The sequence below is a fragment of the Primulina huaijiensis genome, chromosome 13 (assembly GCF_012295235.1).
Source record: "Primulina huaijiensis isolate GDHJ02 chromosome 13, ASM1229523v2, whole genome shotgun sequence".
NCBI lineage: Eukaryota > Viridiplantae > Streptophyta > Magnoliopsida > Lamiales > Gesneriaceae > Primulina > Primulina huaijiensis.
This window is the reverse complement of record NC_133318.1, coordinates 4,094,428-4,116,522: the sequence shown is the minus strand read 5'-3', so window position 1 is coordinate 4,116,522 and position 22,095 is coordinate 4,094,428. Positions and strand designations below refer to the sequence as shown.

The 22,095-nt window shown below is 35.3% G+C and overlaps 3 protein-coding genes across 4 annotated transcripts; 1 reads left to right on the top strand and 2 right to left on the bottom strand.

Annotated features, from left to right (window-relative positions):
- Nucleotides 1–880: 880 nt before the first annotated feature.
- LOC140991328 (uncharacterized) lies at nucleotides 881–15,381 on the top strand. Its single transcript, XM_073461244.1, has 5 exons — nucleotides 881–949; nucleotides 12,064–12,170; nucleotides 12,289–14,015; nucleotides 14,398–14,470; nucleotides 14,951–15,381. Exons 2-5 carry the CDS (start codon nucleotides 12,108–12,110, stop codon nucleotides 15,131–15,133), a joined length of 2,046 nt encoding a protein of 681 aa, XP_073317345.1. The 5' UTR covers nucleotides 881–949; nucleotides 12,064–12,107; the 3' UTR covers nucleotides 15,134–15,381.
- LOC140956304 (uncharacterized) lies at nucleotides 1,520–2,850 on the bottom strand. Of its 2 annotated transcripts, XM_073413018.1 has the most exons (3): nucleotides 2,606–2,850; nucleotides 2,370–2,488; nucleotides 1,520–2,287 (listed from the first exon to the last, which is right to left on the bottom strand). In XM_073413018.1, exons 2-3 carry the CDS (start codon nucleotides 2,433–2,435, stop codon nucleotides 1,805–1,807), a joined length of 549 nt encoding a protein of 182 aa, XP_073269119.1. In that variant the 5' UTR covers nucleotides 2,436–2,488; nucleotides 2,606–2,850; the 3' UTR covers nucleotides 1,520–1,804. The 2 variants fall into 2 exon arrangements, with proteins under 2 accessions (XP_073269119.1, XP_073269118.1); XM_073413017.1 differs by having other exon boundaries at nucleotides 2,370–2,850.
- On the bottom strand, nucleotides 2,918–7,078 carry LOC140991329 (uncharacterized). The gene is made up of 2 exons (XM_073461245.1): nucleotides 3,492–7,078; nucleotides 2,918–3,415 (listed from the first exon to the last, which is right to left on the bottom strand). The coding sequence occupies exons 1-2, from the start codon at nucleotides 4,234–4,236 to the stop codon at nucleotides 3,093–3,095; spliced, it is 1,068 nt and encodes a 355-aa protein (XP_073317346.1). The 5' UTR covers nucleotides 4,237–7,078; the 3' UTR covers nucleotides 2,918–3,092.
- Nucleotides 15,382–22,095: the final 6,714 nt, after the last annotated feature.

The following is a 22,095-nucleotide window of genomic DNA, read 5'->3' as shown; positions in this document are numbered from 1 at the left end:
ACCGACAAAAAATAGTATAGATTTGTTGCCTTGATCATCATTTCCTTCCACACGAGTGATTCCGAATGTACCAGCCAAAATTTCTCTCTCTTTAACATACACCATTTTTTATTTTCGTTAAATTGAAAAAAAAAACTCTTTAAAATAATAAATTTATAAATTAATTAATAGTTTTCAAAATTAATGACATTTCATGGTCTTAATATCATTAATTTATAGAGATTTTATTGTAGATAAGATATAAATGAATAGTTTTATATGCTGCACACCTACCGTGCACATTTATGTGAGCATCGATGAGGTGTCACTCACCTATTGGATGCACAATTTTTCTATATTTCATCACATCCAACAGGTGAGTGACACCTCATCGGTGCTCACATAAGTGTGCACGGTAGGTGTGCAGTATATCAAAACTCTATAAATGAATAAGATCCTTTATCATAAAAAATTTATTTTTTATTTTAGGTTTTGGAAGATAATTAAATGTTTTTATTACTTTTATTTAAATATATTTTTAAATTTTATATATGTAACACTTATTATCAATATTTTAAGAGTAGATTTAGATAGATGTAAAATTAGTGAGTCCAATTTATACCAACAATAAAAGCAATACAAAAACTCACATAACACGATATCATTTGTAAATTTAACGAAACATGTTTCTTATTTGGACCACCATGAAAAAAATATTTTTTATAACAAAAATATCATTTTTTATTTTAAAAATGAAGTAGGATTAGTCAGTCTGACGAAAAAATATCGGTGAGGTCGATAGAAAGTTTTAATGTTGTTTTTATTTTTAATTTAATGAATTTCAATCAAATTCTTAAAAAATTGAGTAAATAAAATTAATATGTAATACTTCCTCTGAGAATTCGCTATTTTCCCTCTCTGAAGACCGGACTGCGGCGGAGCGGCATTACCTTTTCTCCAGTGGATAAAGGTTTAATCGACACCTTCAAATTCTTCTATTCTTCCGGTGATTTTCTAATCTCTGTGGTTTTTAATATTATTAATTAAAATTCTCTTTACTTGTTTTTGCATTTGTCTTCACATCTTGTATGTGAATGTTTCTTCGAATTCCTTGTGCATAAGCCACTATTTTGATTACGATAAATCGATTCTCGTTCATCTTCTTCATATTCGTTTTTATGATTCTATTCCAAATTCGCGAACTCCTCGGACATCAATGTTGTAAATGGCAGAAACCGCCTAACGCCTTGGCCACCTAGGCAGACGAATTTTTTTAAGCAATTTGTTTTTTATTGATAATCATATATAATCAAGCAACGTATCACAAATATTCATAATTTTTTTGTCAAATATGTGTAATTAAATAATGTTTTCTTACAATATAATATGATATAGACAAAATGCAAATAAATATATAAATACAAACTAATAAGATAATTAATAAAGATTCATCATCGTATTAATACTAACAAAGTAATATAATTACTTTTACCAAAAAACTAAGTTTAAAATTCAAAGTTTCAATCCATTATGACCATAGTTGTCAAAAGCGCGAGGCGCAAAAAAGCGCTCCAGTGTCTTGGGCCTTCAAGCGCGAAGCGCACACTTTACGGAAAAAAACGCAATAAACAAAATATTATCAAAAAAATCAAAATAAAATAAAAAGTCTTTGAAAATGTGATAGATGAAATATCAAATGTCATTATAATCGTCATCTTCATCTTCCAAATCTATGTCACGCCAGAATAAACAAAATATTATCAAAAAAATCAAAATAAAATAAAAAGTCTTTCAAGATGTGATAGATGAAATATCAAATGTCATTTTAATCGTCATCTTCATCTTCCAAATCTACGTCATCAGCCCCATCACTTGATTTGTATCCATCGGTATCTTCTTCTTCAGTTTCATCATCAATGTTGATCTCTTCTTCATCCACTTCATTCACAAGACTAGTTCGAGCTGAAGATTGCTTTCTTTTTGCTGAAGTGGACGATGACGCTCTTTTTGAAGTAGATGCCTTTCGAGATCGAAAGTCATATGCACTTTCACCAACCCCAACCGCTTGTGCTACATCACTCCAACGCAAATCATCATCTTCGAAGACCAAATCGTTATCATCATTCTCGTTATCACTATCATCCAACTTTCCCAACAACCATTCATTACTATCATCTATTTCTGACAAAGAAATAGGACCAATCTTATCTCGCATGGCATATCTTCGCCTCAACGCTCTGTTGTATTTGATATATACCACATCATTCAATCGTTGTTGAGACAACCTATTTCTTTTTTTAGAATGTATCTGCCAAAAAAATAGAAAGTAAGAAGTTAGGTTCATACTCCATAATATAAAATTTAATATGTAAAAAAAACTTCTAACTTACATGTTCAAATACACTCCAATTACGTTCACAACCTGAAGAAGAGCATGTGAGGTACAAAATCTTCATTGCAAATGTTTTTAATTCAGGTGTTGATGTACCATAAGAAGACCACCAATCAGCTTGAAAGTTGAAACACAAAACATATATTAGATTAAATTTCTTATCATTCAAAGTTTGTATCTATACTATAAGTAATGTTTGAGAAATAAATTAATATTGCACTAAATATTATTTACCTGGTGATTTTTAAGTTCTTTGTCTAATAGCCATGGGTAAACCAAAAAGTCCTTCTGCTTTTTTGTATTTATCCAATTGATTTGTAATCTTATCTTGTAAATCTTCACCTCGCACCAATCTAACTATGCATTTGTACAGACCCTCCAACACTTCTTCATCATTTTCTATGTCACGATTTGAGTAAAAAAACTCAGGATTTAAGAAATATCCAGCCGCATGCAAAGGATGATGGAGTTGAACGTTCCATCTTTTGTTGATGATTTCAAAAATAACACGATATTTCTGTTCATTATTATTAAATGATGCAGCGATAGCTTCTTTGGCTCTGTCCATTGCCTCATAGATGTAACCCATTAGGGACCTTTTTTCACCGTCTACTAGCCTCAATACTTTCGGCAATGGGCCGCCAACTTTTAATCAAAAACTGTAGTTTTCCAAAAAGAAGGCATCAATATCAATTCTGCAACACGTTTTCCAGCCGCCTCTCTAGAATATCGACTTTTTTTCCCACTTTTCAGATGTAAACATCTTTCTCAGATTTGCTTGCTGAACTTGAAACCGCTTTAAAGTAAAAAAAACGGTTGCGAAACGAGTCTTTGCAGTTCTTACCATGTCTCTCTGTCCAGTAAACTCTCTCATCATGCTCAACAATTGTGGTCTATTGTAAATATAACCATTCACCATCAATGCCCGTTCATGCAATTTTTTGAGGTTAGGAATTTTGAATATTTCCTCAAGCATCAAATCTAGGCAATGAGCTGCACATGGAGTCCAATACAAGTGTGGAAAATTGTTTTCCAAAAGACGACCTGAAAAAATGAAGTAAATTTACTTTAAAAATCGAAAAATCAGATTTTAAATTCAATTTGCAATTTAAAATATTACCTGCTTTAACATTGCAGCTTGCATTGTCTGTTACAACCTGAACCACATTCTGTTCTCCAATTCGATTCACAAATTTAGAAAGTAACTCATACATCTTATCAGCAGTGTGAGAATAACTTGAAGCATCCACCGATTCAACAAATATAGTTCCTTTAGGACCATTTACCAAAAAATTTATAAGAGTTCTACTTTTTTTATCCGTCCACCCATCTACCATGATTGTACAACCATACCTAGCATGATCTTCTTCGTGGGATTTGAGAAACAGGTTCGTATTTGTCAACTCCTTCTTCAAATACTTAACTTTTACTTCATGATATGATGGAGGTTTCATTCCCACTCCAAAAGTCCCAATAGCATCAATATAGGGTTGCAAAGAATCGTATTTAACAGCATTAAAAGGAATTCCGGCATCATACATCCACGTAGCAAATTTCTGAACCGCATCTTCTCTTAATTTCTTCTTATTTTCATCAAACTGGCCTTTATTTTTCGCACGTCTCTGTCTGATAATTTCTTCTACATCTTTCGCAAAATAAAGATCAATAGGCCCTGCTTGTTTACACCTTTTACCCTGCACCGTAGGGCCGGACATTGGTCGTTTCCCTTTCATTTTAGTTTGAATATCATCCTCATTCTCGTCTTCTTCCAAATCAACAATATCATTTAAATGAGGAATATCATCCATTTGATTTTTCAAAACACTCTTTTTTTTGCATGAACTCTTTAATTTCTTCTTTAACATGCTCCGGACACTTCGGACAAGCTTTCACATTTCTATTGCCCCCAACTAAATGTAGCTTGTGCCGATAAATCCCACCATTTGTTATTTTGGCACAAAAACAACAGCATACAATATTTGGATTTTTAGGATCCGGAAGTGTTGCATAATTCCAAGCAATATCTTTTCGATTTGATGGAATCGTTGTGTTTGACATGATTAAATACTGAAATATAAATATAAATCACATATTAAATTATTAAGAATAAAAAAACACAATTTAAAATTTTTTACAAAAATTCCTAAACTTAGGGTTTACCAATTTTTGAATAGCAAAAGAAAAGGGAACACCAAGGCGGCGGCGGCGGCAGCAACAGAAGACCACCGGAGACTGGACTTGGGCAGAGGCAGAGAATATAGAGAATATACGCATGGCTGTTCTTATTTCTTAGAGAATTTAATTTTACAATTGGGCTGGGCTTAAAATTGGATTTTGGACCTGGGCTGTCTTAAAATATATAAAAGCCTGCTTCTTTGAAGCGCACAAGCGCTCGCCCAACAAACAAAATTGAAGCGCAGTGAGGCGTGGGCTTTCTCAACCTGATGCGCTTCAGATTCTCTTGAAGCGCATCTGCAGCTCCTTGCCTTGCCTCGCGCTTAAGCGAGCGAGGCGAGCGCTTTTTACAACTATGATTATGACAACAAGTACTAGACTAAACATAACTAATCTTCTAAATCATGTGCATATGCACCATCAACTACATTCATAATCCTCTCATCATTAGACTCAAAATCAAAATTTTCTTCATTCTCCTCCTCGGATGTATCTAAATCCTCATCAAGTTCTCTAACGGGGATGTTCCTTGCACTCCTCCTTGGTTGTAGCACTTCATCTACTCCCAAGGCCTCCCCTACTATTCTCCAAGTTCGTCCTGAACTCAGCTCGACCTCATCTTCGTCACCACCATCAACAAGCCAAACTTGAGCTTCACTAGCTTAAGAGGATAAAAGTAAATCTCCACCCATTTCTCTTTTACTCTTCTTCTTCATAAGATTGACGTTGAATTTGACATATACAAGATCATTCGATCTTGATGTCTCAAGCCTATTCCTCTTCTTAGTATGTATCTAAAGATTTTAAACCATTGTTATTACTAAAAAGAAATGATAGATAACATAATTTATGAATTACTACTCAATATTTACTCCTTCAAATTGGCTCCAATTTCTTTCAAACCACCTCGATGAATTACTTGTCAAATAGAGAAATCTCATTGCCCTTTTTTATAAGTTTGGAGTGTGACCACCATAATTAGACTACCATCCAACTTAAAAAAGCAAAGGGATAAAAAATAATTAAAACAAAGATTGGTAAAAAAATGCATGTACGATAGCGAATAGAAATAAAGGAAGAGATTTACCCGGATCAAAGTCATGTACACATCCACCTTCTCATATGCCGTGACTGCCATTTTTCTTCCAAAGTTTCCGGATTTACTCTCATGCTTCAACAATTCATCATTAGCAATGGTAGATTGCATGTCCTCGTCGGTGGGAAATATTATCTCAACACAATTCAAGAACTCATTCATAACATTGGTGTCATTTGATATGCTTGAATATTTGAAGTAAAAAATCAGATTAAACAAGTAAACGGCATAATGGAAAGGACTATCAAGTCTATCCTTAGAATTCTCATCAATAATATTCAAAATAGGGGTGAAATTTCCTTTTCTTGAAAGACTTTCTAATGTCTTCTTTGGCTTGTTTAAGCGCACTCAATAAAAAGGTCATTGAGGGCTTCTTGTCACCATCAACAAGACGTAAAACTTTCACTAAAGGGGTGAAAACATTCAAAAAGCCAAAGAAATACCATTCCAAAAAGATATACTTGTTACCGTCGCCTCCACCGCTTTCTTCACTTTACTCCTTAGCTCTGTTTTGCTCCACTCCTTGGATGTAAACATAAGTCTCAACTGATCTTTCTTATCTTTGAGACTTTCCAAAGTAAAAAATGAAGTAGCAAATCTAGTCACTTCGGGCCTCACAATATCCGTCGTCTTGGTATATTTCGTCATCAAAGTTCTATGATGTGCACAGACGAATATGGTTAAGGCCAACCGCCTCTACAAGTTGTCTAAAGCATTGATTGTTAATTGCATGAAAAGGAATCCCTGTTTCATAAATCCATCTAGCAACGTGCTCATGCACATCGTTTGTAAACTTTAACTTCAAGGCATCATTTATGTTTTTTTGTCTTGCCTTTGTTGGATCAATTGAGGATGTTCACTTATCAATAGGCCTGAGGTTCTTTGACTTCTTTTTTGAAGAATCTCCAACCACTTGACAATCATCCTCCTCTCCATCAACACCTATGTTTACTTCTGTTTTATCTTCTCTCTTTTCTTAGTTTTTCTACCCTTTTCGCTTCTTATTCTTGGTATTTTCAAGTTAGGCTCTCATTTTTTTTGTCCTCATCGGATGCTTTAGGACGTGCTTCAACTTGTCCTACAATACCCGCAATATGATGTTTCATCTTGTAAACTCCTCCTCTAATAAGCCTCTTACAAAACTTGTATGTGATCCAATCCCTTTTATCTTTATTATACAACACCCCGTAATCCCAAACAATATCACTAGACTCTGGCTTAAATTCCAGTTCTGGTTGTTTATCTTTTTCCTCTATTAATCTTCAACAATTAATAAGAGGAAAAAACAACAAATTCAAATTTTGAAATAACAAAATATGGAATATTATGTAAAAGTATGTTAAATATACAATACTTAACCTAAAGGCTTGCTGGCGGCGGGCGGCGGCTGGGGCTGGGGCTTGCAGTTTGAGGCGTGTGGTGGGCCTGGTGGCTAATGGCGAGAACACTTGGAAGTGGAACCAAAAGTAAAAACAAAAGAAAGTGAGTTGTGTTTTTATCATAATCAGGGTTTTTAAAATTGATTGATTATGACTGATTTTTAAAATTAATTGACTTTGACTAAGTTTTTAAAATTAATGGACTTTGATAGTTGAATAGAATTTTAAAATTGTTGGCTGCCTAGCCCGCCAGTTGGATAACTTAGGGCCGCCTAAAAAGGCCGTCTAATGCAAAGGCAAGGTGATCGAGGCCTAGAGCGGCTGCCTGGACCGACATTTAGAACACTATTGTGCATAAACCCATGAGCACAATTTTCTGTGCTGCTTGTGAAATTGCAGGCTAGAAAAATCAACCCTCATTGCCTAGGAGCCCACCTCGACCGACATTTAGAACATTGTCGGACATAAACCCATGAGCAGAATTTTATGTGCTGCTTGTGAAATTGCAGGCTAGAAAAATCAACCACCATATGGCTTTGGAAGATTTGGAATATTCCTTTTTGGATTGCCGTTCTTTGTAGGCTTCAAATCTTCCACATTTGTGGGCCATTGAAGCACTAGTACACTCCAACCAAGTTGATGTATCTTACTTTTAGTAAGAATTCATGATGCCTTTTAGTTTTTGATGGAAAGTGTTATTGATAATTTTTGTCATGAGTAATTGACAATCTTAAGAGTTTTATGTCAATTGTGCCATAGATTTGGTTAAGAAGACCCCAGAAATACTTGAGGATTATAATGAGTCGAATCCTTATTTGAATGAATTACTAATTAAGTCATGATTAAATAGTTGTTAATTAAGCATTATTAAATATTTGATTAATTGAAGATCAGCATGTTGGATCTGCCGAATTTAAAATGGACCACCCAATCTACTTCAGATCACTTTGTCCCGAGAAATCCAACTAGACGAATGAGATTATGACACATGACAGATAAGATTGAGTTCGGATCTTCTGAACTAGTCTGGAAGCAACCTATATATAGAAGCTGATTTCATTTATTTCCTACACCACTTTCTCTCAGCTTCTCTCTGTCGAGTTCTAATATTATACCTTAGGTTTTCTAGCCAGTTTCTAGGTCAGTTTAGTGTCGGGAAGCTTTGGAGCTAGTGTCGACTCAAGGAAATCAGTGACCTAGGACACGCAAATCGGGTCGCCATCAGCGGGTTGACAATGGACGCATGTATAATCCTAAAGCCTTAAATAGTGATTTCAAGATCATTAGGAAAAACTTTGAAGCATGTTTATTGATTCTTGATCTGACATGATAGTGGTTTCAGTATGTTTGTATTGTCTAAGTTCAGACGAGTAGATTTTCTGTCAGATTGTTTCTGTGAGATACATGATGTATTGACTGAGATATCCAAATGTAGTATACACATTTATATTCTGCATATTTATCTATTGCACGATCATGTTTTACTGCTTTGACATATTATGCATGACATATTACGTTGGACTTGATATCTTTTGAGATATACCTCGTTTGTTTGTGCCGCTCAACCCTGTTCTGTATTGTAGATGGTTGGGTATCGAGAGCTACAATGTCCGACGGGACCTGCGGGATCCTAGACATTGTAGGTTCACATCTTGATCATAGTTATTCAGGGGGCAAGACGCACTAAAGCGATATGGTACCCTAGAGCCTGAGGCACAAGACAGACCGAAGACTTTATCGAAGTAGTATTTGGCATAAATTTTAAAATTCAATATATATAAATTGATTTATACTATAAATATATAATATTCCATAAATTAAATATTTTTAACAAAGATAGCAAACATTATAAATAAAATTCATTAATAGACAATGTACCATAAATCATAACCAGAAAAACTTTAATCATCTAAAATTCATTAGTAAGTCATCAATTCATATTATATTAAGAAAAAGAACTTCAAATATTTAAATCATCAAATTCATCTTCATCCTCCTCAACTATATCATCATCTTCCAAAACCATTATGAGTTATGAATGTATAAGAAATTAGAGTAAAATTTTGCATAGATGATTACAATATCATCTAAATCATCAAATTTTTATTCATCTTTCTCAACTATATCATCATCATTATAGGAGAAGATGACAGTAAAAGTTTGCACAGAGGACTTCTAAACTTTTTGATAAAAGAGTTTTGCATAAATGAGTGAGTTTTTTTTATCATTAAATAACCACGAGCTTTGCTAATTTGCTTCAAAATTGGTTGGGTTCGAGTTATTTTTTATTTACTTACAAAATATCAGCTCACTTCTTTAAAGCGCACGCTTTTGTGCCTCCCGGATGCCTCGCGCCTAGGCAGAGGCGCACGATTTAAGCGCGCTTGTTTCAAGTGTTGCGCCTGGGTTATGGGTGATCCTGGCTGGGACCGTCAGCCAGGCGCATATTTTTAATAACCATGGTCTGGATGATGAGTGTGGGAGTCAAAACATGCATATGACATATTAGAGACTATTGCATTTCGCATGTATCATATCGCTTTGTATATTCGTACATTCTCGTACTGGGCGATTGTCGTTAATGAAATGTCTCTAACTCATTTTCTTTTAAAATGTACTAGAAATTTTTTTAAATTCCTTAGGCCGAACACACACTCACAAACATATATATATACTTTTCCACCATTTAAAATAAATTGATCATCTATTTTACTCAAAATCCAAGAGTGCAGTAAAAGTCGTAACACTGTAAACGTCAAACCAAATCCAAAGCTAGCATTTTTCAAAAATAGCATAAACGTCAAACTCCTCTAAAAAACCACTCTTACTACCAAAAGTATTCAAAATCTTTAAAGTAATGTAAAAGCGTAATTGTGCGGAAAACTAGCAATTCATAGGTCCTCGAGTTAGTGCACCATCCGCCCAGCTAGTTCAGTCATTCAACCTTCCTGTCTCAACATCAAAATCCTCACTGCATCATTCGCACCTAGTGAGTCTATTGACTCAGCAAGCCTTAACTATACTAACAAGTAATACGTATACATCCACATGCAATAGTGAAAACTTCTAGAACTTCTCAACCAAACCCTCGGAAACGCTTAGGAACCTACTGAAAATTTCTGCACTTCTCAACCAAACCCTAACCTCAACCAAGCTTCCTCTTCTTCGACCCTAGGCCCTAACCGACGGGACCAGACCCTAACCAACCATCTTAGCACCTAGACCGAACCCTTAGGACCCCTCCTGGACCAGCCTACTCAGCCATACACAAGGACGTGCACGCTTCGCTCGGATCCCTCACGCGCATGGCTAGATTGGGTCCTAGCCGTGCGCCTCCCCTTCCTGGACCATCCAGCCATCCGTGGACCACCCTGGCTCGTGGCTAGGACCCTCACGAGCCCAGCCCCTTGCCTGGAAAGCAGCCCGCGCAGCCCCCTTCTTCTTTCCTTCCCAAAGTCGTGCCTTAGCTCTCTTGGCCCCAAAAATCGTGCAGCCCCTTTTTCTTCTTGTCCAGCCCTTGTGCAGCCCCATCTAGGCCTCCTAAACAGTCCCTAAATTATGCCCATATGGTCCCTAACCTGGCTGCCCCCTCATGCTATCAAGAAACATCAAGTTATGCAAGAGAATTCAAGTTCTTCCCATGTGCAAACCCTTAAGACGAAAATATTATGATACTTTTAGACTTTTCATGCAAGAACATATATTCACACATAATATGGTATGAACGATGAGAAAAGAAGGAATAAGACATTCCTTTGCGTGATTCACGCACGAAAATCAATTATAGATGCGAAGAACGTTTGCAGATAGACGGGGAAGCTTCGGCTGCGTTTTTCCTTCCAAATCCACGTGAACCAGGCCTTGAAAGTGAGTGTGTGTGCGTGTATTGATGGAGAGAAAACCCTAGGATTCTAGTGCTTTAAACGTGTGGTTTGAAGAGTTCTGTGGTTTAGAAACTCTATCTTTTGATATAAATAATTGGATAGAAAGCTAAGCAAAATAACCTTGATATAATAAGCCCATTAGGCCCATTATAATGTAGGAAAAATATCTTGGTTACGAAATTTTTTGAAAATATTAACCGAGCCTCCAAAAAGTCCTTGTTTTCGTCAAAAATCGATTATCGGTTTAAAATACGACTCGACATGTAAAATCATCTCAAAAGACACCATTTTCGAAATTTTTATATTTACTATGCCATATATTGAATAATTAAAAATAATCATTTAATAAAAATATGTCCCTTTACAGTCCCCGGTCTCCGCTCCTCGATCGCGTCTCGAATAACCCTTGAAAGCACAGTTTTATGCATTCTAATGGAAAACTATATTTTAAACATGTAAACATGTCTACTACATTTAATCAATGCAATTAAAATAATTTAATTATGTATTTTTCATTTTTCCTAGATTTAATGCAGTTGGATTATGTTATCGCATTTTGGACCTTACAGCTCATGTCTTTGTTTTTATCTTGGACACCCCATTCCATGGTGCAGGCCTTAGGTTAGACGGTTCGGACGGCCAGGGCAGTGGTTAGAGCAGTTGGGTTTTCGGTGGTGATCCAGTGGAGGTTTTATTTGATTTCTCGCATTTCTCGTGCATGATTATGATTTCAATGTGGTTGTATTAACGTTTAAGACTGATATTATTATTCTGTTTTCGTTTGGGTTGTAAGATGATTAAGTTATTTGGTTTACGTTGTTTAATTGTTGTTATTATGTTTATTTATGCCTGCTTATTAGTTTGTTTAATAGACGCTCGGATGAGGGCGCTGCAAGGATATTGGTAAAAAACGCGAGAGAATGGGTATCCTTGAGAATTTTGGAGAGTTTATATGATCAAGGAATTCGTGCAAATTCTGTAACTTTAACTCCATCCAAAAGAATTGGATTTGATCCGTCTGAGCAATGTGAAGATGTCCTGAGACGAATATTACCAGAGGTATTAGTTTATAGACAAAGTTTTTCTAGATATTCTACTTCACAAAATTGCCTTGTCAATTAGTGCTAGCAGCATTGATAATCCCAGAATTGTTGACAGACTTCTATGTCAGATTTGAAAACAGCTGGACTAGAGATGTTGAAATGGGACTTTCAGGCTTTATTGTGCATAAAAGATCTAGCTTGGCCAAATGTTCGATACAAAAGGTGAATGTGACTCTTTGACCCTGGTCTACATTAAATTAATTGAGGTACTCTGACTCACCTATACTTCTAATTTTCCTTGCGTTTCTTGTAAAACAGCTGAAGGATTCAATTCTTATAGGTAATCATCCTCTCTGCATCTCTGAAGGAACAAAGTGGTTTGTTAGGTGGAAACCAATCTGAAGATAAAGTCCCAGTGGAAGAAAGTAACAACAATGATATGACAACTAAACCCAAGGGAAGTAATACAAACACTCAAATTGGTGCAGCAAATTATCGGTTGAGTTCTTCCACTCTTGCAAATTGCAGCAACCCCTTCTACAAAAATATACCTGATCAAAACTCGTTACTTTCTAAGAGGAAAAGAAGTTCCATTTTCGAGAGTATGCAGTTTACAGATACATCTATGGTAATTTTGCAACACAGCGAAGGAGAACTATGCACATTAGGAAAGAAATCTCATGTTGTGGGCACAGTGGACAAAGGTTCCTTCAGGGATGATAAAAATGAGCATACTTCATTGAAGAGGCATGCTGATCCTGATGAAGTTTTGCTTTGCCAAGAGCAGGTTTATAATTTTGTGTCAGATGACACATCTAAAGAGGACGTTGGAGGCTTACATCTGTTGGCAAATGCATTGTCAATAATCTTGCAAAACAGTGAAGGAGATATCAGTGGCTCAGGGGAAAAAATTAATGTAAGAGCCATGGGGACTAATTCACCTTCTAGAGTCTGTAATAACAATCAAACTTCAATAAAAAGTGTTAGTGGTTTGGATGAAATTTCGCCTTGTGAAAAGCATGCTCATCATTGTGACGCTGACATTCCAAATGAAGCACTTGATGAGGAACAGGAGCAAGATCATGATGCTAAGGATATGGAAGGTGACAAAGAAGGTGCCTCTGAGCTAAAAACATATGAGAAATGCATGGAACCTCAGCAAAATATTCAGAGAAATGTTTGTGAAACCGAAGATGGAAACTTTTTCTGCGCTAATGATGTATATTCTGATGATATGACCGATATCGCCAGACAAAAGAATGCTTTTTTGCACTCACAATTCACACACAGTCAGGATTCTTTGGAAAAAGTTGATTGGAGAGAGTTAAATCGTTGCATCAAATGTAATGAGAGTGGGAAATTATTGATCTGTAGTTCCAACTCCTGCTTTTCAGCGATTCACGAGAGCTGTTTGGGTTCTGATGCGATCTTTGATAAAATGGAAGAATTTCACTGCCCATTTTGTGCATACTCGCTGGCACTCTCAAAGTACTTGGAAGTTAAGGGAAAGGTCTCTTTGGCAAGAAAGGACTTGGCTTCCTTTTTGTCTAGGGGAAGCAGAAAACAATCAAAGGGAAAGTTTTGTATGTCACGTCGGATGGTTCAAAATCATTTAGAACAGGATGAGGATTCACATAAAAGTGAACTACAGACCAGGGGGGGTAAAGTCAATAAGCATCATAGCAGGAAAAATATTGAATGCAAAGAGGTAGGTCCTTCAGTGTTAAGTTTTGGTGACAATCCCCATCAAAAAGGTGTAGCATCAACAAACGAGCTGACTAAAGATTTTAATAAAGACAAACAAGGAGAAGGAATGAGGCAAGAATCCCAATCACCTGGAGTTCATGGACAAAATCAAGTGGCTGCAATGGCAGATCATATATCCCAGGGTGAAAATACCAACTGCAGATCAAAGAAGGAAGTTCTGTGTCCTCCTGACTCAGATACTGAAAGCACATCCTCACCAATTAATGAGCATACCGATGAAGATGATTTATCTGGAGAAGAAAGTGGGGATTCTGACATTTCCAAGTACATCATAAGCATCCGAAAGCACAAAAGACAAAGGTAAACTTTTACTGAAAACTATTACAATGAGCAGTCGAGGCTCTTATTTAAGTCGTCTTTTGGCGATTAAATTTTAAAATCGATGTTACATTAACTGCAAGTCCTCTCTATTTGATCCAAGTTTTGCTTGTGATATTATGTCTATATTCCACATCAATGACCACAGTTTTTTTATTTACTGAATCTTGGAATTTATTTAGTTTTTATTCTAGATAAGTTCTTTATGTGCTAAGCTATTTTCTTTGAAAGAAAAACTTTAATTAGAAATGCTTAGCAAGAAAACTCGAAAACCAAAAAAAGTGGACATATTATGAAACTTCATTGATAACACATCTGCTGCTTCAAGTTAGCTGAAACAGATGATTTTTATTGCCATCTGCAGTTCAAATCCTGGAACACCTCAATTTAGGCGGAAAAGAGTCCCATGGACGACCGAAGAGGAACTGACATTGAAGGTCAGATTTCCATTTTCCTCTATCTGAATGCTGATTCTAATATTGATGCCTATCTTCGAAACAATCAAACACGGAAGTGACAGAGAGGGGAGAGTAAATATCTTTAATGGAAGTATAAAGTTACTTTCAGATCCTACTTTGCGCTATATTTCCATTTTAATATCACTAGAAGCAAAGTCGTCTGGTCTCAACTGGACTACATTACCAAGTTTGACAAAATCTCAATGGGAATGGTATCAGGATATAAAAGATCAAGCTTGCCCACAATATGGCAAGCAATTCTGGTATCTCCTCACCAGTAGTTTTGTGTCATCATCTAGGTTTTTGCGGAAGAAAAACTCCGGAACATTGCTGCTAGAACTTCAGTTTTAGATAGGTTGAAATTTGTTGTTTTCGTCCTCGTCCTAACATGTAAGTTTTTTGTTCTTGTTCCTTTTTGAAGTAGTAGTTGAAGTCTCTTGCTTGTTTTCTCTGCAACAGAATGGGATGGAGAGATTTTGTGGGGATCAAGATAAAAGTATTCCATGGAAGAAAATTTTGGACTATGGGGAAAATGTTTTCCATGAAAACCGTACTACAGTAGACCTTAAAGATAAATGGAGGAACATCAAGAAGCTCCTGGAAAAGCTCTATCCATCTAATGAGGATGCACGGGTGACATAATTATTGGGTCGAGCCCACTGACGAAATCACGGAAAGGAAACTTCACTGAGCTTGTACTTTTGTTATAAGCAATTGTTACCATGGCGTATGGCTTTTTGGTGCTCTCTAACTGTTTAATTCAAATTTATTGATGCTCCGAGGTTATTTATGTTTGCGAGGTATTGTATATTGACTAAAACTGGCTGTAAGAATGTTGTATGAAACTTATGCAGCACCCCTTTTATGTTAATCTTAGTATTCAAATGTTAGTATGGAAGCTCTGAACTGTAAATGTTAGTAAGGAAGCTAACTCTGTAAATTTGTGGCGTGGGTTTTTTCATATATAAAGGTGCCTGACATATTGTATTTATATCAAACAGAATTGCTGCAGTGTGTCTTAAACCTTTAACTACTGGATTTCTTCCCTCCTATCAGTCCCCTCTTCACTTTCTGCCAAAGCTTTAGCATAAACCCTCTTGACCCTTTACTCCCCCTTTGTACTTTCCCGCACACCACCGCTTGGTTTTGGGCAAGAAATCTTCTTCATCTTTGCGTTCTCTTTACACATTTGTTTCAAACTGACAAACTGTTAACATGGAAAGACGACTTAAGGTAAAATGAACAGGGAGATGAAGCACCATTTGATGCACGAATGGCTCGGTTAAGCTGTCTGGTGATGGCTTTGAGTTTGAACGAGGAGGAGGTTGCTGCCATTGTAATTTGGGCTTAGTTTGTAGATGGGAGTGAGCGTATATGCTGGAGAATTGGTTGCTTTGAAATCCATTGAAACTCCTCTTTTCATTGTTTTGACTACGTGTTGTGTTGTTTTTTGGCTCAATTTTGAATGGGACGCGCTTTGTAAATACCGTTACTGTCCCTAGCTTGTGTCTCGGGTCTAACTCTGTGTTGGTGATTTAGATGGTCTCTGCTAGAGGCCTAAATGGATAAGTGATAACTAGTTCAGATTGAGCGTGAATCTGGTTACCCTGATCGATTTTGATCCTTTAAAAAACACAACTGGAAATAAAATCTTACAAAACCAGGAATTCTTTTATGAGAAGTATCTAAAAAAGTAATTTTCTTTAAAAAACTGACAACCATTTTTATAGTAGGGAAAACAGAGCATTATGGCCACATCAAATTCTCCTCGACACTAATGGTCAATCCATGCCGACTTCCACAACGTGAAAAATTTCTGGTGATAATTGAAATTTTTATGAAAACAAATTGAGTTTTGATAAATTATTGATAGTTTTGAACACACAAATCGATTTCAAGAAATATGTTGATTTGAAGCGAATAGATCTGCTATAACATAGTGATGACTTTCATTGTTTCAAGTGCATCAAATTAGCCATATATGTACAAAATATTTTTGTATGAAAAATCAATTTTTTATAGTTCAGTCTATGTGGCATAAGTTTGGTTTTGAAAGATCTTAACTCATTAACCAAAAGTGTTAGTTCCCTTAGTTTAGTTTTGAAAGATCTTAACTCATTAACCAAAAGTGTTAGTTCACTGAGTTTTGGTGATAACAAACAATAACTTATTGTATTAGATCAAGCTATTATTTGTTCTGTATTACAGACACTCAACCACATCAGTAGAATCTTTTCAACTGGCTCGCAATACTAAACTACTCGACTGCCTCTTGGGCATTAATCCATGGAAAACTACTCAATCGTTTAATGTATCCGAGAATATCTAATGAACGGCCGAGTCAATACATCTTACAAAGATCTTACCTACTATTTTGAAAAGTTGGTAGACTGACTTACCAAATAAACAGGATGTCAGAAGATCAGAATGCTTTCCACAAAAGTCTACGTGAAGAGCTAGTTATTTTATGCTGTCAGTGCCCGTTTTTTTTTATCACATTTGGTATATGCCTATCTGCTCATTTTAAATGAAAGGTACGATAAAGCAAGAAAAGACGACAACAACAATGTCTTTGCATTAATGCTCATTTAATGAGTTATAGTCGAACATTGAATGGAAAAATACATAGGATAATACATATAGAGAATGCCAAGAAGAGCAAATCAGATAGACGATTCAATCTTGCATTCTTAAAAAGACTTCCGAGCACTTATCACTTTGATACTTACTCAATGTTCATCAGAGCTCGCTCCAAATAATATTACGATCATCAAGGATCTTCAAGAGTTTCTGTCAAACTACTCGACCGTCTTTTAAGAAGTTTAGAAAATATGATCTTGACATTTAACACCATCAAGACCGGTCGCATTTCTTGATATATTTTTGAATGAAAAATCAATTTTTTTTTATAGTTTAGTCTATGTGGCATAAGTTTAGTTTTGAAATATCTTAACTCTTTAACCAAATGTGGTAGGTCCCTTAGTTTTAGTGATTACAAATAATAACTTATTGCATTAAATCTAGCTACTGTTTGCTCTGTATTACAGACACTCAACCATTTCAGTAGAATCCTTTCACCTGGCTCTTAATATACTAAGCTACTCAACCGCCTCCAGCGTATTAATATGTGGCAAACTACTCAACCGTTCAATGTATCCGAGAATATTTATAAACGGCCGAGTCAATAGATCTTACAAAGATCTTACCAAATTTTTCAGAAGCGTTGGTAGACTGACCTTACCCAATAAACAAGATTTCAGAATATCAAAATGCTTTTCACAAAAGTCTACGTAAAGAGCTAGTCACTTTATGCTTTCAGTGCTTTTTTTTCTATCACATTTAGAATATGTCTTTCTGCTCATTAAATGAAAGGTACGATAAAGTAAGAAAGGACGTCAACAACAATGTTTTTGCATTAATGCTCATTTAATGAGTTACAGTCGAACGTTGAACGAAAAAATACATAAGATAATATATTTAGAGAATGCCGAGAAGAGCAAATCAGACATAAGATTCAAGCTTGCATTCTTAAAAAGACTTCCGAGCACTTATCACTTTGATAATTACTCACTGCTCATTAGCGCTCGCTCCAAAAATATTCAGATTATCAAGGATCTTCAAACATTTGCCGCCAAATATCTTGAAATATGAAATATTCTGTAGAGCCCAAAATCAGTACACGTAAAACCCATGAATTTATTTAAAGTATTAAATTATTTATTTAATTTTAAAATAATTTTTAGCGATGCATGATTTATGGAATTTCATTACTTTTAATTATAATATTTTTATTTGATGCACGTTAAATGTTTCTTGAGTTTATGTTTCAGGCGAATATTCGATGCGGGATCGAGAAAGGAGACCGGTGACGATATAGGCGATTTATGAAAATGTGGTATTTTATTGTTCAGTCAAGAATTTAGTATTTTAAATGATTTATGAAGTTTTTAGCATTTTTAAAGCCTAATTTATTTATTAGGTGATTTTAAGATTTTAAACTTTTAAAGTTTAGCACATGTGTATTTTATTCTTAATTAGGGGATTTTAGTAAACTTAGTGTTGGTTTAACATTTTAATTAGAATGTTAATTAAATTATTAAGCAATTTCTTCCTCCTAATTTACTAAAACTCACGTGCACACACACACATGTTTCACACCCACACACACTCACATTTCAGATTTCTTTTGAGAGAAAAAGCTAGGGTTTTAGGTGTTCTTTCGGCAGCCACGCCTCATCCCCTTCCCCTACCCAGCAAATTTTCGGTCATTTTTCTTCAAGAAATTGCGCAACAAACGTCACCCAATCGTCCCCCGCATTCTACCGTGTTGGTATTTGTCATCTTCGAGTGTTTAGATGCAAAGGCATGTATATTCCTTCGTTTTTGCATCGATCATGTGATATTATATGTTTTGATGTTTATTGTGTACAAAAATTCATGTATGTTGTGCAAAATTTTGAGCAAAAATATTTTGAAACGATTTTGGATCAAAATTTTAGATCTCAAAAACGAGTCTGCTGTCATTTCGAGTACTGTGAATTTTCAGTCGACTTTTTGGAAAAACTTTTATAAAACGTAGTACTTTTTGATACCTTCAATTTGACAATAAATTTGTAATTTTTGGACAAGAAATGAGCGAGTTATGATCATTCTCGTGTGACTGCTCAACTGTGTTGATTTCAAAAATTTTCGCTCAGAGTGGCGCTCGGGCGCGAGATCCTACCGCTCGAGCGCAGACCTTTTGGATGGGGCACGCTCGAGCGGTAAGATTTTACAGCCCGAGCGCCAAGCTTTCTGTAAAAAAAAATAAATTAAATTTTTGTCTTGGACAGGCATGCATAATGTATTAGTATGTTCGACGTGCAAAAGAAAATATTTTATGTTTTTGAGGTATGCTAAATATCTTGCGACCAAATATGAACGGGTTTGGAAGCCGGTGAACGTGGCCGGTGATCTCTCCACCCCGGTAAAGCATGACCGGGGATCTCATGTATGTGGTAGTGGACATCCCTGCCATCCCAGTAGTGTGGTTTAGTCTGATCATGGGCATTTATGTATGGGTCACATGCTTTGAAACACATTTCTACGCAAAATGGTGATGGTTATGTATACTCAATTATGTATGATGCAAGCATGTTTATGAAAAGTTTTACGATATGATGGCACGTATATGTTTATGTAAGTACGTTCAAATTCAAGTATGTATGCTCTACTTTAAAATGCATGTGGTTTTATTATGTATTACTTGTTACCTCCAGTTCAAAATGTTGAGTCTTTAGACTCACTAGACTTGATTGATGTAGGTGAGGATGAGTATGAGGAGACGAGGGGTGGGGACCAATGAGTCGGCTCGGACTGCGCGGAGGCTAAACCCGAGGACCGCTTACGTTTTAAGAAATATTTTTATGCAAGTTTCAAATTCTCTGATTTTCATGGGATTGTTTACGATGTTTAAACGATGACTTTCTCCAAACTTTGTTTGTAGTTGTTTTTATTTCAAATATTTTTTGACGAGCAGATTATTTTATCGCAGTTTGAAAGTTTATTATTTATTTCAGAAAATTTTTAATTTTTCCGCAAATTTTAAGTATGTTTAAAGTACGGTACGTTACATATCTGGTTTTATGTCATTTCAGACCTCATAAGGAGTCTTGTTATGTCTTTTGTTAATCATAGATCTGTTTTGAGTGTAACAAGCTGTATGACTGCTTCTTCTCGAAGCCTTTGAGAAACATTTGAATCAATAATCATTGTTCTAACCGCTTCTTTCAAAGTCCAGTTCCTTCTTGAATTAGCTGAAAGAATGACTATACTAATTCAAGCACAATATATAGGGGTAAACTATTTTAACAGTCAAGACACAGAGAAAAAAAGAAATATAATCAAGCTATATATAGTCTTGAATTACATGATATCTGTTTAGTTGATGAATATATTATATTATTTACTAAATATAGACAGAATTCAGGGGTTGAGGAAAATATATCAATGCAACTTTTCTTAGCCAAAATACCAAGTCCCTAGAGAAATGCCAAATAGGGAATATGTCTTCGGAAATCCATTTACTTTGGTACATGGGCCTCTTTTCTCAAAGGAAATTGGTAGAATGGTTTCATATGACAGCATTACAAAAGAATTACAAATGATTAAAGGATATTAATAAACATATTCCTTTATGTTGTAAAGAAAGTGATCTTCCAACAATAATTGGAAGCAAGCCACAAAGGTAGAAAAAGAAGAGCTTTAGATCTCATCTTTATGACAGAGGGGAAGAAGTGGAAGTATTTCTTGAAAACCAAAAATAGTATGTTCTAGACAAAAATTCATATCTTACAAATCTGGGTAAAGAAGTGGGAGATCAAGAATTAGGATGTCATCCCAAGCATCGAACTCATCTCGAAGTATGGGACGAACACCAACAAATAAAAATTTCAAAAGAGCTCAAACCTGAGCTAGTGAAAGTTTTAAACATTGTAATTGTTGTGCATGTGGAGTAAGAGGTCATATTTCGACCAACTTTCCAAAAAATGATAGAAAAAGAATAAAAAGCTTCGAACCAACTCAAGATATTGAAGAATCGGTTTTTTGCTAAGATCTAGTTCAAGTATACTAGTTTGAAGATATTCCTTTAAACGAGAGTATATATGAAGAAGAAGAAGAAGAAATCTTGAGTTAGGAAGAATTTGATGTAACAGAATTAAAATCTGACTAAAGACGAGGTGTTTCGACACGAAACACATAACGACTTGTCTGGTTTCTTTATTTAGACATAAAATATCTCATAACATGGCCCAAAATATTATGAGGGAAAATCTTAGCATACAAAGATATCAAATATTCTCTACAGGATATGTAGAAAAGTTTTTAAGAAATCTTAGCCTAAGAAACAGAAAACATCATCTACTCTATAAGACCTTCGGAAGGAAAATGACAATACAATGGAACTTATGGGAAACTGGATGGAGATGAAATTAATCCCGTCTGACGAAATTAAGAGAGAATTGCAAAAAATCAAGATAGAGTATCACGAACCATGTCTTGGATTCATATTGGAGCAATCTAGATTATGATAAAAGTTACATTTAAAGAAGGAATAGATTCACCAATTGGAATTTCTGTATGTGATAAACGAATGGGTAATCTTCAAAATTCAATACTGAGAACAATCTCAAAGAATCTACGTGCAAGAAAAATTGTAAGAGTGATTTATCCAAAAATCGCCTACAACTTAGCAAATCGAGATTTCAGCCAAGCTTTAACATTGAATCAAATTTCAAAGAAAAGTGGTAATGAAAGATGGTAATAGACCATATTCTATTACTTATAAAATTTCATATGCTCTATCTAATGCACATCCCTTAGAATTGTTTATTAAATATGAGTTTATTGAAATACCAGAAATATTAGGAAAAGTTTGTAACGCCCCGAAAATTTAAAAGTCCACGTGAACCACATGCATGCCATTATTAAATTCTCATGTATTTTAATTAATTGTTTTAATTACATGAATTAATTATGTGGTGCATGTTGACATGTTTAAAAATATATTTTTCTACATGGTTGCATTAAAATGTATTTTTAAGGTTATTCGAGTTGCGATCGAG